The sequence below is a fragment of the Anopheles gambiae genome, chromosome 2 (assembly GCF_943734735.2).
Source record: "Anopheles gambiae chromosome 2, idAnoGambNW_F1_1, whole genome shotgun sequence".
In the NCBI taxonomy this organism is placed as follows: Eukaryota; Metazoa; Arthropoda; class Insecta; order Diptera; family Culicidae; genus Anopheles; species Anopheles gambiae.
In genome coordinates, this window is record NC_064601.1 from 50,135,190 (window position 1) to 50,151,795 (window position 16,606).

Consider the following 16,606-nt stretch of genomic DNA (forward strand, 5'->3'; position numbering starts at 1 on the left):
CTACACCGGCCGCACCGCCTCCGCCTCCACCGCCGCCAGCACCGATCAACTGTGCCGAGTGTCGTCGGTTGTGCAATCCCCGGGGACGGGCACGATCGCGACCGCTCGGTGGACAGCGTCGCGGAGGACAAGCCATGGTAGCGAGTGCTCCTGCCCCGGTCGAAGGGGACGTTGTTGCCAATGCAGGTCCCGCTGAGGGTGGTTATTGGTTGCCAAACCTTTTCAGCAATTTGTTAAACGAACCGATGGTTGGTAGCGCCGGCCCGGGCGGTGAAGGTTCCTATCCAATCGCAGGTATTTTAGATAACTTGTTCTTCAGTACACCCGGTGGCGATGGGATGGTAGCGGCGGCTCAAGATCAAAACGGACCGTTGACATCTTTTTGGTCGAACTTATTCAGCAACAATGACGACAGGGTGTCAGCAAAGCGAGACTATGGGGACGAAAATCTGCCGTACTGTGAAGATGTATAACGAAGTAAACGGAAATGGAAAACCGGGATGGGAAGGTCATGGGGAATGATTGTTAACGTGGCGTGAAATGCCTCACATTTGTTAATAAATATACAAACATTGAATTAAGACAAAAATTAAACACAATGTTTCGCATTATTGTACATAAAATTACATCACACCTGCTTAGCGCTTAACATGGATTGTTGCCAGCTCTAACCATTTCGAGCACTACGTTCGTGATTCGTGTTTATAACAGTAATATGTTGCTTGCAATATAGACCAGAAGCGGTCATCCACAAGGGGACCATCCCCGAGCTGTCCCTCAAACGGTGTATATACGTTCCTAACAATTGTGGAGTAGAAATATTAAGAAATATTATTGTTAAGCTAAAGACCACGGGACATATGTTTTTGTCAATGACAATTTTAACGGTAAGCAAAGTAAGCAACTGCGGGACCACGTCGATGAGGGGCCCCGTGTATCTTTAGTCCAACATCTATAACAGTTGGTAGAATATGGCACTGTATTAGGAAGGAGGGTCTCGTGGGTAATGAACGTTGGGGTCTCGTGCTAGACGAACCCAGAGCCACTCCCCCGGCAGCAACAAAATTTGAGATGAAATGTTACATTATCCAATACGGGTATCCCCCGGTAATCATGTAGAGCCTCAGCTATTCTTACTGCCCCCGAAACTGTAAACCCGTCACTGGTTTTTGCAACATAATATAAAGCAACCATCCAAACATCCTAATTATTCATCGAAACCCGTTTTGATTGAATCAATCTTCTTTTAAATGGCGTTCAATTTTGAATTTTATTTTATCTGAGCTGATGATGCCTATATTTTATTTTACTATCAGTACATTTTGAGAAAAGAACATATCATAAATCTAGCTCATTGAACGCAATAGTTATTATTCTTCTTCTCTTTGGCGCAACGGCCTACGTGAACATATCGGCCTTTGCAAGCTTTCGACACTAATTTAGTAACACGCATCCGTATACGTATTACTACGGAGGGACGGTCCATATAAGGCCAGAAGCCAAAAAGGGGATGTTATTAAGTCGTACCAATTGATGACTGTTCTTTCAAATTCGGTTTACATATGAATGATTTAAAATTAACCACCAAATTGGAATGCAGAACAAAATAATTTGTTCTTTTTAGTAACAATTGATTTTAAAGTAAAACTAATATTCAAGCAGCTACGGAGGGACGGTCCATATGAGGCCTGAAGCCAAAACGGGCATGTTATTAGGTCGTACCAATTGATGACTGTTCTTTCAAATACGGTTTACATATGAATGATTTAAAATTAACCACCAAATTGGAATGCAGAACAAAATAATTTGTTCTGTTTAGTAACAATTGATTTTAAAGTAAAACAAATATTTAAGCAGCTTACTAAAGCCTGGATTCACACTGAACTACAAGATTGGAAACTACAATTTGCAATTCCTAATAAATGAAATAATAATATATTCATTTCCAAAATCATAAAAAACACTTTTGTAAACATCGTTCAAAAACTCAAATGTTGACGAAAATATTAAGTGTGGTACTTTAACATTTCAAATATTATTATTATAACATTGCCTCCGGGCCGGTCTCTCAGTACTTTCGTCAACCCGTAAGATTTTAAGAACATGCCCGTCATGCGTACAAGTCCCGAATGGACCGGAATGTGCGGTTCATACGGTACTACTGACTATCCTGCCTATCGGTAAACCAATACGTCACTTGAAGCCAAACGCTTGTTGTGCATTAAGAAAATTAAGATATATTAATTAAGAAAAAGATTAAGAATGTTGACTCCATTGCTCACTATCCGCCACTGACATTAGCCACTTCATTAAACTTAAATTATTTTTAAATACTGTTTTTTTTGTTATCACATGGAGGTAGATGGAGGTAGAAAAGCGGGGTTCCTTTTTATGTGAAAATAAAAATATTCATAATAATTATTTCCATAAAATTTCATTACATTTTGTCGAATTTCTTGTAAAAAGTTTAATACCTTAAGCTGGCATTCGAATCCGTAAATCCGAACTTCTTCGAAGTTTTTATTTTTTTAATGAATGGCCGATCCACTGGATCGTTTAGAGCAGTGATCTCCAACCTGTGGTCCGTCGCGTTAACATATGTGGTCCACGAAAGAAATTTATTTTTGAAAAAGAAAATTCTATTACTATACATATCGTGCATTATTTTCTCGGCGATCAAGATACAATTTTCAACAGGCATGTCCAGAATAAGATTTAAACATATTTTTTACAAAAAACTTTTAATTAAGTTTAAAAAATGTATGTCCTCGATGGATGTGATCCGCGGTAAATGCATTTTCAAAGCCAAGTGGTCCGCAATCCTAAAAAGGTTGGAGAGCACTGGTTGAAAAGATATACAAAGCTTCTAAATCCTACATCCCCTATAATACTTGCTCTCATACTTTTAAAACTTGCAGTAAAAATAATAATTATTCTACAAGCTTTGACATAAGTTTTGTTTGAAACTTATTGGATGGTACCTGCGGCTTTTATTTAAATGTCAGAAATCAGTGATTTTTTGAACTTATAGTGATATAACAGATGGGCTGATAATTGTTCGACTTGTGATGTTTTGGCACACATGTTTGAAACTAAATTATTTGTTGTTTTTTTCAGGATATATCAATTCAATTGGTGTTTCCAATTGGTTTTCATTATTTGTTGATTTTTGTAAGTTTTTGTCGTTAACCATCTCTTTTGGACGCCCTCTGTGTTCAACGTCTTCAATGCGCTTTTCGTCACGTCTTTTTAACTTTGCACGTTAATACTTTAAGGTTGATTTTTTAGTTAGATAGTGTCCTCTTCATCAAGAAAATTGTTCATCAAGACAGGGTTTTGCTTGGACTATATTTTTGCCAATTAAAAAGTAATATTTTATCAACATGCCATTTTTTCATGGTTTTTAAAAACACAAAATTTGCTTAACACAAAAAGCTATAACTCACGAAGTAATTGTCCGATTGCTGTCACAATTGACACAAATCGTTTCAAGGTTGGTAAAAAAAGATTAATTTAATTCTACTAGTGCTATCTATGTGTTAGGCCAAACAATGATCAGCCCACCTTCGTCTTTTATTAATTTGTCTTTCGTAGGAACATAGGGTGGCAAAGTAAAGCTCCCTTTTAAGCTGTAGAGATGTGGCTCCCGAGTACCAGTACTTGAGCTGCTCTTCATAACAGCTTCCGGATAACGATTATGCATTCAGCAGATGAAATCCAATTTTCTTACAAACAGATTTTAATTTCACATTGACTGAAAATAATTTTCAGTAATATAATTAGTGACCTGGATAGGAATAAATCGGTGTATGTGACCAATTGTTGTACTGCTACTCATGCTATACATTAAATGTCAATAATTTATCACAAAATAATCAAATGGGATTCACCTGTTAAAAGGAGTTAAGCAAAGAGGAACAGAATAACTCTCTACTAATGAGATCTATTGACAATTGGTTTGAATTTCTTAAACTTACTACTCTTGCTCATTCAGATTCTCACTTCTTGTACCCTATTTGTGATATTGAAGCCAATTTTATCGATGTACCATACAAAACAAACTCTTTATTATACACTTTTTCGCCTTATATACAACTGAATGATCCAAAAGCTGTATCACTACACAACTGCTGTTCATTAAATAAATCCACAATATTTTAACAGTTTACGCATCTTCAATGGTAACATTCTCCGTCCGGATGCTTCCAGCTGCTGCGGTAAGTAAAGCAATCCCTGGCAAACGTTCTTTGTCGGTTTTCGCACTTGTCCTTGGTGTCGCCAGTTGCGCGGAAACTGTTCCGATCCCAATGGGTAGAAATGTTTCCGTTGTTTTGGAAAACCCGATCGACCAGCGATCGGAACAGAGGTGGGCTTCTGGGACAGTTTAGGGGCGGCTAGGATCACCGGGCTCGTCTCGTACACATCGTGGAAGGGATAGCGCGAAAAGGATACCATCAGTGGATAGAATGCGCGATCGGATTTGTAGTCAAGCGCTGGCCATCGGGGAATGGCATTGGACGGTTCACTGGCGTCGATGAACAACACTTTCTCGACGAGCTGCACAGTTATGAGTAGCAACAGCAAAGCCCTCCAATGATGTGCATATGCTTGTGTCGTGGGTTTATGGGAGGGAGTCGTTGTTGCCACCATGGTTAGGTCGTTGCGGATGGTCTGGAGCTTTGTAGTAGTCTAAGTTTTCCGTCGTCTACCCACTCGTACTTTCCACGAAACCTTCCTCCCCACGCGACGGTACACTGCGGAGTCGGAAGTGAATCGTCGCTGAAGATGGTCCGCATACAGCGCTGTACCACCTGGCTGGACATTGACATTGAACTATGTCGCGTACGGAAAGTGTACAGTCTGTTGGTTTACCCCAGCGTGGCACGTTTTATTGACACTTTGCTAGCGCTAGCGCGGGAAGTCGGTGCGCTTTTGGTTCATGTGCCGCACTGGGTGGAAGTTGAGTAAGCTTTAATGTTTTGCAGCGATACTCATGTCCGCACGCAGAAAGCTTGGAAACAAATGTTAGCGGTGATTCTGTTTGGGTTAAATTATGTGAAGTGCTGCTTTAATGCTCTAGTTAAGATGATTCAACTTGAATTTCGATAGGTTTGTTTCCTTTTTAAAAAATATGTCCCAATTGTAAAAAAGTCAATTTGATAGAATTTACGAAAGTATAAATTGACACTCACTGATTAATATATCCGTTACTTCATCGAGCTTAGCGACCGAAATTGGTCAAACTGTCTTAGCTTGAACGATTGAACGCTTTTACTTATTTTTTTTTTTCAAAGTAATAAAGTAGCGTTATAATTCTCATTGACTAGGGTTAGATATGTTATAGACTTTATTACAGACAGCTTTTATTCAGTAAATATGATTTATGAACAGCTACTATGTTTTTCCTAGAACTTGATATTTAATGGTTTTGTTGATCAAATAAGATAAATACAAAACACGATGGTTTACTAAACTAACAATCTTCAACGTTACGATCTCCTTGCTTATGCATATCTTTTGCAGTTATAGTTTACTACGTAAACAGTTAATTGAACTTAGCTATGTAGCAAATTGCGTAATTCAGACCGGTCTTGTATAGAATGAACATAATTCACACAATAAATTTAGGCAAAAATTAATTAATACCAAAGCAATGAAGTAAACGTTGCTTAAAGGAACATAAAGCTTTTTTTGTTATTGCTGATTTTTTTACTGGAAAAACCTGGGATTATAGGCTCTTGGAAAGAATTTATTGTTTATTTTGCAAAAATTGTATGATGAAATTTTGTAACATTTTCCACGAAATGGTGAACTAAGATTCGAAAATCGATGTTAAAATTGTAATTGAAGTCGACGAACGAGCAGCGCCATCTGTTGAATTTCCATAGACACAAACCATATAAATTAGATCAGTTTCGAATCCGTCCCAACAACCCTACCCTAGCCGCAAAATTGAAGATTTCGGACGTCGTGTGGACGTCGTGTGGACGTCCACCCGACGTCCACACGACGTCCGGTTTAAGAGGTTACTCGACCAAGCGAATTTTTTTAGACGATTTTTATGGAAAAAATTGTGGCGGATTTCCCAGGGTTGTTGTATCGAATAGCAGCCACAAAAAAAAATTATGGATGGTTAGAAAAAATGAATCTTGCCCTCCCCCTTACTCCTTCCTGGTCGGTAGTTGCGATCACACTTGCTGTTCATATGATAGTGGTGGGAGTGATATCGCTTATCTGCTGTCTTCTTTATCCGTTCTACCAGATCATACGCGTTTTCAGTGACGTCCTTCCCCACCTCCTTCGTTTTCCCAGCAGTTATTGGCGAATGCTTGACCTTGTGTGAGCGCGCTTGACTTGGGGTTATTGTTTTTTTCCTTCCCGTTTTTTTTGGCTGCTGATGCATTGCGCGTTGGCTAGAACGCCGTCGTTCGAATCTGGATTTGATCAACGCGCAAGTTGTCATGTGGATGGAATCGATTTACCGTTCGAGCTATTTGTCGGATCGATTGAATGCATGCTTCGTACTGGTTTTATGTTATTTGTTAGTGCAGTTAGTTGCACTCGTGCAAAAAAAAAAAACAATTCAAACAAAAGATCATTCAATGCACTAGTCCGCTCATGTTAAGCCAAACAATTCTTAGCTAAAGTCAACGGAAGGTCAAATATTAAAATGAGGGATATCATTGAACACATATTGTCTTTCCATTATTTTTTTCTTTAATAATGTAAAAACCCTCCAATCTTCTCCCCCAACCCTTCCTCTCTCCCTCCCGACGGATTGAAGGTTAGGATTTACCCACCATGGTGTACTCTTTTAATTAGAATTAACCGGGGTCTACTGTTCGGAAGAGAAAAAGAAACGTTTCCCCCGCCTCTCGCTCGATGCTGTAAGCGAGGAGCGACCCGCCCCGGCTTGGCTGACGCATGCATCGCTCGCGTTGCCTGGCTTGCTCCTTCTCTCGCCTTTTTTGGAGACGCATCATCGTTGCGGATGGTGCTGCGCGGCCATGTCGCTGCCATAGAAAGTTGTGTGACGGGCTAGACGCTGTCGTAGCGATTGACGCAGCATGCGTAAGTGGCGTTTATGCTGCATGCATAGTCGATAGCGCTGTGGCTGCGCTCGGGGATTGGCTGTGGCGACCGGACCCCGGGAGCCTCAAATGCCGGTGATGCAGCCTGTCCTTTCACGAGCAAAGCTGCTCCACGCGTCCACGCATTTTATGGATGGCTTGGCTGGATTTGGCTGCCCCTCGTTGTCGTACTACCCGAACACAACACAACAACATGACCGTCCTGCGTTCAAGCCCCGTTTGATCCTAGTGCCCCAGGATTGCCTATCTCGCTATGGGTAAACTAATTAGTAACAGGTCACGACTTAGCAACATGCTCGCCATGAGTTCAAGCCTCGTATGGACCGTCTATCGTAGCAACGGTTAACTATCCGGCATGACCGCGTGGGTCTTTGCGCCAAGAAGAAGAAAGGAGTGGTTGAGGCAGACAGAAAAGCAATGGTTACTGTGTCAAATAAGAAAAAGATAAAGAAGATTTGTACGATCCGCAGCTCATAAGATTAATGTGGACAATGTGGACAATACATAAGGAAGAACATCGATTTTCAAAAAATGCATGTTGATCCCTTCCTGTATGTCATCTCCGTTCCTGTATGCTCCCTCCAGTTCGCTTCGCTCTCGTCCCCCATTGTTTAGAACCCATCGTCGCTTCGGAACAGTAAACGCTACTACACGCAATCCCCGCTTTCATCTTCTCATCTCACCTCTTCGACTATCACCCTTCTTGCTCCTTCGCTCCCTTCCGCTCTCGTTAGTTCCTCATTCATTTACTCCCTTTCTCCTTCTTTCCTTCCCATTCCTTTTCTTTCGCATTGCTGTTCAATAATGCTAGCATAGTTTAGAATAACAAATGTAAACTGTATTTGCCGTAACCCTTAAGGCAAACAATAGTGAGGAGCGGGCAGGGGCGGATTAACCAGAGGCCAAACCAAACTAAGGGGCCGTGTGGGGCTCCGAGGAAAGAATCCAGCTTAATCCTTCTCAGTCGGAACCATCCGTAAACGATCCAGTTCATTCGTGTCGACTCGAATTCGTTGCACTCACGGGTCGGATTGGCGCCTGCCGAACTACCTAGCGCACTCGCTGACCACATACTAGCACTTCATGGAACCACTTGGTCGATTGCAGCCCGTGACCGATAAGACCCCACAGCTCCCTGCCATCTCCCTGCTCTCTTTGTTGTACAGGTTATTTCACCATCCCCCACGTACCGAGGCCGCGTTCAGCATTGCAAGCTCATAGCCTCCCGTACACATTTTCTTCTTCTTCTTTGACATAACGAACAAAGCTGTAGACAGGGCTGAAACGACTTCTTAACCTTACTCAAACCACGCTATCGTATAGTCAGTTCTTGCTATCTGGGGAATGGTCTGGATAAGAATCGATCTCGTCCGGTCTCGTAGAAACCGGTCTCATTACAGCATGCGTTCAATGAGTCGGGGTCGAAGAGAGCACAGATTGCAGCAGATTGCCGTTTGGTTTAAAGGGTATACAACATGCGGCATTTAATTGTTGCTCGACCGCATAAAATGTTTACCAAAATATGTCCCAAATCTACAAACATAAAACTGTGTTTGTGGTTGTGTTAGTCACAAAACGCTTTAGGTGCAGTGTGGCACATAAACGTGCACGAATTGGTACATCATTTGGTGTGCCAGAGCCATTGCTTCTAACAATTTACCCTTTAATTAACTTAACTTTCTTTAACGCATCAAGATGATTCGCAGCCAATGTCACACAAGGGAAAAACAAGGACAAAGAAAACTCCCTCACGTGCGAGAAAGAGCAGCAACAACCACAGATTTGCGCCAATAACTTGGTGAGAAAGCGACGGAACATCATCGCCTATGAGCGAGAGTGAAACAGAAGTCATAACCATAATCTTCCCACCCATAATCAACAACCATAATTCGTGTGTGTGTGTTCGCCCCATACAAATGGCATAATTTTGATTTTCGCTTGGTCGAAAATCGCGGCGAAAATCCGATTTTGCGGCTGGGGTAGCCGCAAAATTGAAGATTTCGGACGTCGTGTGGACGTCGTGTGGACGTCCACCCGACGTCCACACGACGTCCGGTTTAAGACCCCAGCCGCAAAATCCGGTTTTCGCCGCGATTTTCGACCAAGCGAAAATCAAAATTACCCCAGCCGCAAAATCCGGTTTTCGCCGCGATTTTCGACCAAGCGAAAATCAAAATTATGCCATTTGTATGGGGCGAACACACACACACGAATTATGGTTGTTGATTATGGGTGGGAAGATTATGGTTATGACTTCTGTTTCACTCTCGCTCATAGGCGATGATGTTCCGTCGCTTTCTCACCAAGTTATTGGCGCAAATCTGTGGTTGTTGCTGCTCTTTCTCGCACGTGAGGGAGTTTTCTTTGTCCTTGTTTTTCCCTTGTGTGACATTGGCTGCGAATCATCTTGATGCGTTAAAGAAAGTTAAGTTAATTAAAGGGTAAATTGTTAGAAGCAATGGCTCTGGCACACCAAATGATGTACCAATTCGTGCACGTTTATGTGCCACACTGCACCTAAAGCGTTTTGTGACTAACACAACCACAAACACAGTTTTATGTTTGTAGATTTGGGACATATTTTGGTAAACATTTTATGCGGTCGAGCAACAATTAAATGCCGCATGTTGTATACCCTTTAAACCAAACGGCAATCTGCTGCAATCTGTGCTCTCTTCGACCCCGACTCATTGAACGCATGCTGTAATGAGACCGGTTTCTACGAGACCGGACGAGATCGATTCTTATCCAGACCATTCCCCAGATAGCAAGAACTGACTATACGATAGCGTGGTTTGAGTAAGGTTAAGAAGTCGTTTCAGCCCTGTCTACAGCTTTGTTCGTTATGTCAAAGAAGAAGAAGAAAATGTGTACGGGAGGCTATGAGCTTGCAATGCTGAACGCGGCCTCGGTACGTGGGGGATGGTGAAATAACCTGTACAACAAAGAGAGCAGGGAGATGGCAGGGAGCTGTGGGGTCTTATCGGTCACGGGCTGCAATCGACCAAGTGGTTCCATGAAGTGCTAGTATGTGGTCAGCGAGTGCGCTAGGTAGTTCGGCAGGCGCCAATCCGACCCGTGAGTGCAACGAATTCGAGTCGACACGAATGAACTGGATCGTTTACGGATGGTTCCGACTGAGAAGGATTAAGCTGGATTCTTTCCTCGGAGCCCCACACGGCCCCTTAGTTTGGTTTGGCCTCTGGTTAATCCGCCCCTGCCCGCTCCTCACTATTGTTTGCCTTAAGGGTTACGGCAAATACAGTTTACATTTGTTATTCTAAACTATGCTAGCATTATTGAACAGCAATGCGAAAGAAAAGGAATGGGAAGGAAAGAAGGAGAAAGGGAGTAAATGAATGAGGAACTAACGAGAGCGGAAGGGAGCGAAGGAGCAAGAAGGGTGATAGTCGAAGAGGTGAGATGAGAAGATGAAAGCGGGGATTGCGTGTAGTAGCGTTTACTGTTCCGAAGCGACGATGGGTTCTAAACAATGGGGGACGAGAGCGAAGCGAACTGGAGGGAGCATACAGGAACGGAGATGACATACAGGAAGGGATCAACATGCATTTTTTGAAAATCGATGTTCTTCCTTATGTATTGTCCACATTGTCCACATTAATCTTATGAGCTGCGGATCGTACAAATCTTCTTTATCTTTTTCTTATTTGACACAGTTACCATTGCTTTTCTGTCTGCCTCAACCACTCCTTTCTTCTTCTTGGCGCAACGACCTACGCAGTCATGCCGGATAGTTAACCGTTGCTACGATAGACGGTCCATACGAGGCTTGAACTCATGGCGAGCATGTTGCTAAGTCGTGACCTGTTACTAATTAGTTTACCCATAGCGAGATAGGCAATCCTGGGGCACTAGGATCAAACGGGGCTTGAACGCAGGACGGTCATGTTGTTGTGTTGTGTTCGGGTAGTACGACAACGAGGGGCAGCCAAATCCAGCCAAGCCATCCATAAAATGCGTGGACGCGTGGAGCAGCTTTGCTCGTGAAAGGACAGGCTGCATCACCGGCATTTGAGGCTCCCGGGGTCCGGTCGCCACAGCCAATCCCCGAGCGCAGCCACAGCGCTATCGACTATGCATGCAGCATAAACGCCACTTACGCATGCTGCGTCAATCGCTACGACAGCGTCTAGCCCGTCACACAACTTTCTATGGCAGCGACATGGCCGCGCAGCACCATCCGCAACGATGATGCGTCTCCAAAAAAGGCGAGAGAAGGAGCAAGCCAGGCAACGCGAGCGATGCATGCGTCAGCCAAGCCGGGGCGGGTCGCTCCTCGCTTACAGCATCGAGCGAGAGGCGGGGGAAACGTTTCTTTTTCTCTTCCGAACAGTAGACCCCGGTTAATTCTAATTAAAAGAGTACACCATGGTGGGTAAATCCTAACCTTCAATCCGTCGGGAGGGAGAGAGGAAGGGTTGGGGGAGAAGATTGGAGGGTTTTTACATTATTAAAGAAAAAAATAATGGAAAGACAATATGTGTTCAATGATATCCCTCATTTTAATATTTGACCTTCCGTTGACTTTATCTAAGAATTGTTTGGCTTAACATGAGCGGACTAGTGCATTGAATGATCTTTTGTTTGAATTGTTTTTTTTTTTTGCACGAGTGCAACTAACTGCACTAACAAATAACATAAAACCAGTACGAAGCATGCATTCAATCGATCCGACAAATAGCTCGAACGGTAAATCGATTCCATCCACATGACAACTTGCGCGTTGATCAAATCCAGATTCGAACGACGGCGTTCTAGCCAACGCGCAATGCATCAGCAGCCAAAAAAAACGGGAAGGAAAAAAACAATAACCCCAAGTCAAGCGCGCTCACACAAGGTCAAGCATTCGCCAATAACTGCTGGGAAAACGAAGGAGGTGGGGAAGGACGTCACTGAAAACGCGTATGATCTGGTAGAACGGATAAAGAAGACAGCAGATAAGCGATATCACTCCCACCACTATCATATGAACAGCAAGTGTGATCGCAACTACCGACCAGGAAGGAGTAAGGGGGAGGGCAAGATTCATTTTTTCTAACCATCCATAATTTTTTTTTGTGGCTGCTATTCGATACAACAACCCTGGGAAATCCGCCACAATTTTTTCCATAAAAATCGTCTAAAAAAATTCGCTTGGTCGAGTAACCTCTTAAACCGGACGTCGTGTGGACGTCGGGTGGACGTCCACACGACGTCCACACGACGTCCGAAATCTTCAATTTTGCGGCTAGGGTGTGGTTGTTGCTGCTCTTTCTCGCACGTGAGGGAGTTTTCTTTGTCCTTGTTTTTCCCTTGTGTGACATTGGCTGCGAATCATCTTGATGCGTTAAAGAAAGTTAAGTTAATTAAAGGGTAAATTGTTAGAAGCAATGGCTCTGGCACACCAAATGATGTACCAATTCGTGCACGTTTATGTGCCACACTGCACCTAAAGCGTTTTGTGACTAACACAACCACAAACACAGTTTTATGTTTGTAGATTTGGGACATATTTTGGTAAACATTTTATGCGGTCGAGCAACAATTAAATGCCGCATGTTGTATACCCTTTAAACCAAACGGCAATCTGCTGCAATCTGTGCTCTCTTCGACCCCGACTCATTGAACGCATGCTGTAATGAGACCGGTTTCTACGAGACCGGACGAGATCGATTCTTATCCAGACCATTCCCCAGATAGCAAGAACTGACTATACGATAGCGTGGTTTGAGTAAGGTTAAGAAGTCGTTTCAGCCCTGTCTACAGCTTTGTTCGTTATGTCAAAGAAGAAGAAGAAAATGTGTACGGGAGGCTATGAGCTTGCAATGCTGAACGCGGCCTCGGTACGTGGGGGATGGTGAAATAACCTGTACAACAAAGAGAGCAGGGAGATGGCAGGGAGCTGTGGGGTCTTATCGGTCACGGGCTGCAATCGACCAAGTGGTTCCATGAAGTGCTAGTATGTGGTCAGCGAGTGCGCTAGGTAGTTCGGCAGGCGCCAATCCGACCCGTGAGTGCAACGAATTCGAGTCGACACGAATGAACTGGATCGTTTACGGATGGTTCCGACTGAGAAGGATTAAGCTGGATTCTTTCCTCGGAGCCCCACACGGCCCCTTAGTTTGGTTTGGCCTCTGGTTAATCCGCCCCTGCCCGCTCCTCACTATTGTTTGCCTTAAGGGTTACGGCAAATACAGTTTACATTTGTTATTCTAAACTATGCTAGCATTATTGAACAGCAATGCGAAAGAAAAGGAATGGGAAGGAAAGAAGGAGAAAGGGAGTAAATGAATGAGGAACTAACGAGAGCGGAAGGGAGCGAAGGAGCAAGAAGGGTGATAGTCGAAGAGGTGAGATGAGAAGATGAAAGCGGGGATTGCGTGTAGTAGCGTTTACTGTTCCGAAGCGACGATGGGTTCTAAACAATGGGGGACGAGAGCGAAGCGAACTGGAGGGAGCATACAGGAACGGAGATGACATACAGGAAGGGATCAACATGCATTTTTTGAAAATCGATGTTCTTCCTTATGTATTGTCCACATTGTCCACATTAATCTTATGAGCTGCGGATCGTACAAAGCTTCTTTATCTTTTTCTTATTTGACACAGTTACCATTGCTTTTCTGTCTGCCTCAACCACTCCTTTCTTCTTCTTGGCGCAACGACCTACGCAGTCATGCCGGATAGTTAACCGTTGCTACGATAGACGGTCCATACGAGGCTTGAACTCATGGCGAGCATGTTGCTAAGTCGTGACCTGTTACTAATTAGTTTACCCATAGCGAGATAGGCAATCCTGGGGCACTAGGATCAAACGGGGCTTGAACGCAGGACGGTCATGTTGTTGTGTTGTGTTCGGGTAGTACGACAACGAGGGGCAGCCAAATCCAGCCAAGCCATCCATAAAATGCGTGGACGCGTGGAGCAGCTTTGCTCGTGAAAGGACAGGCTGCATCACCGGCATTTGAGGCTCCCGGGGTCCGGTCGCCACAGCCAATCCCCGAGCGCAGCCACAGCGCTATCGACTATGCATGCAGCATAAACGCCACTTACGCATGCTGCGTCAATCGCTACGACAGCGTCTAGCCCGTCACACAACTTTCTATGGCAGCGACATGGCCGCGCAGCACCATCCGCAACGATGATGCGTCTCCAAAAAAGGCGAGAGAAGGAGCAAGCCAGGCAACGCGAGCGATGCATGCGTCAGCCAAGCCGGGGCGGGTCGCTCCTCGCTTACAGCATCGAGCGAGAGGCGGGGGAAACGTTTCTTTTTCTCTTCCGAACAGTAGACCCCGGTTAATTCTAATTAAAAGAGTACACCATGGTGGGTAAATCCTAACCTTCAATCCGTCGGGAGGGAGAGAGGAAGGGTTGGGGGAGAAGATTGGAGGGTTTTTACATTATTAAAGAAAAAAATAATGGAAAGACAATATGTGTTCAATGATATCCCTCATTTTAATATTTGACCTTCCGTTGACTTTAGCTAAGAATTGTTTGGCTTAACATGAGCGGACTAGTGCATTGAATGATCTTTTGTTTGAATTGTTTTTTTTTTTTGCACGAGTGCAACTAACTGCACTAACAAATAACATAAAACCAGTACGAAGCATGCATTCAATCGATCCGACAAATAGCTCGAACGGTAAATCGATTCCATCCACATGACAACTTGCGCGTTGATCAAATCCAGATTCGAACGACGGCGTTCTAGCCAACGCGCAATGCATCAGCAGCCAAAAAAAACGGGAAGGAAAAAAACAATAACCCCAAGTCAAGCGCGCTCACACAAGGTCAAGCATTCGCCAATAACTGCTGGGAAAACGAAGGAGGTGGGGAAGGACGTCACTGAAAACGCGTATGATCTGGTAGAACGGATAAAGAAGACAGCAGATAAGCGATATCACTCCCACCACTATCATATGAACAGCAAGTGTGATCGCAACTACCGACCAGGAAGGAGTAAGGGGGAGGGCAAGATTCATTTTTTCTAACCATCCATAATTTTTTTTTGTGGCTGCTATTCGATACAACAACCCTGGGAAATCCGCCACAATTTTTTCCATAAAAATCGTCTAAAAAAATTCGCTTGGTCGAGTAACCTCCCTAGCCGCAAAATTGAAGATTTCGGACGTCGTGTGGACGTCGTGTGGACGTCCACCCGACGTCCACACGACGTCCGGTTTAAGAGGTTACTCGACCAAGCGAACTTTTTTAGACGGGTTTTATGGCAAAAATTGTGGCGGATTTCCCAGGGTTGTTGTATCGAATAGTAGCCACAAAAATAAATTTTATGGATAAAAAATCTAGAAAAAAAATCTAGCCCTCCCCCTTACTCCTTCCTGGTCGGTAGTTGCGTTCACACCAGCTGTTCATATGATGGTGGTGGGAGTGATATCGCTTATCTGCTGTCTTCTTTATTCGTTCTACCACATCATACGCGTTTTCAGTGACGTCCTTCCCCACCTCCTTCGTTTCCCCAGCAGTTATTGGCGAATGCTTGACCTTGTGTGAGCGCGCTTGACTTGGGGTTATTGTTTTTTTCCTTCCCGTTGTTTTGGCCGCTGATGCATTGCGCGTTGGCTAGAGCGCCGTCGTTCGAATCTGGATTTGATCAACGCGCAAGTTGTCGTGTGGATGGAATCGATTTACCGTTCGAGCTATTTGCCGGATCGATTGAATGCATGCTTCGTACTGGTTTTATGTTATTTGTTAGTGCAGTTAGTTGCGCTTGTGCAAAAAAAAAAAACAATTCAAACAACAGATAATTCAATGCACTAGTCCGCTCAAGTTAAGCCAACCAATGCTTAGTTAAAGCCAACGGAAGGTCAAATATTAAAATGAGGGATAGCATTGAACACATATTGTCTTTCCATTATATTTTTTCTTTAATAATGTACAAACCCTCCAATCTTCTCCCACCCCGCACTCCCTCCCTACCACCGGATTGAAGGTTAGGATTTACTCACCATGGTGTACCCTTTTAATTCTAATTACCGGAGTCTACTGTTCGGAAGAGAAAAAGAAACGTCTCCCCCGCCTCTCGCTCGATGCTGTAAGCGAGGAGCGACTCGCCCCGGCTTGGCTGACGCACGCATTGCTCGCTTTGCCTAGCTTGCTCCTTCTCTCGCCTTTTTTGGAGACGCATCATCGTTGCGGATGGTGCTGCGCGGCCATGTCGCTGCCTGGAGGATGGCATAGAAAGTTATGTGACAGGCTAGACGCTGTCCTGGCGATTGACGCAGGATGCGTAAGTGGCGTGTATGCTGCATGCATAGTCGATAGCGCTGCGGCTGCGCTCGAGGATTGGCTGTGGCGACCGGCCCCGGGAGCCTCAAATGCCGGTGATGCAGCCGGTCCTTTCACGCGCAAAGCTGCTCCACGCGTCTCCGCATTTTATGGATGGCTTGGCTAGATTTGGCTGCCCCTCGTTGTCGTGCTATCCGAACACAACACAACAAAATGACCGTCCTGCGTTCAAGCCCCATTTGATCCTAGTGGCCCAGGACTGCCTATCT

The 16,606-nt window shown here is 44.2% G+C and overlaps 1 protein-coding gene across 1 annotated transcript; it reads right to left on the reverse strand.

Moving 5' to 3' along the window:
* Nucleotides 1-4,137: 4,137 nt before the first annotated feature.
* LOC133392174 (uncharacterized) lies at nt 4,138-4,944 on the reverse strand. Its single transcript, XM_061651321.1, has one exon. The coding sequence runs from the start codon at nt 4,648-4,650 to the stop codon at nt 4,138-4,140; it is 513 nt and encodes a 170-aa protein (XP_061507305.1). The 5' UTR covers nt 4,651-4,944.
* Nucleotides 4,945-16,606: the final 11,662 nt, after the last annotated feature.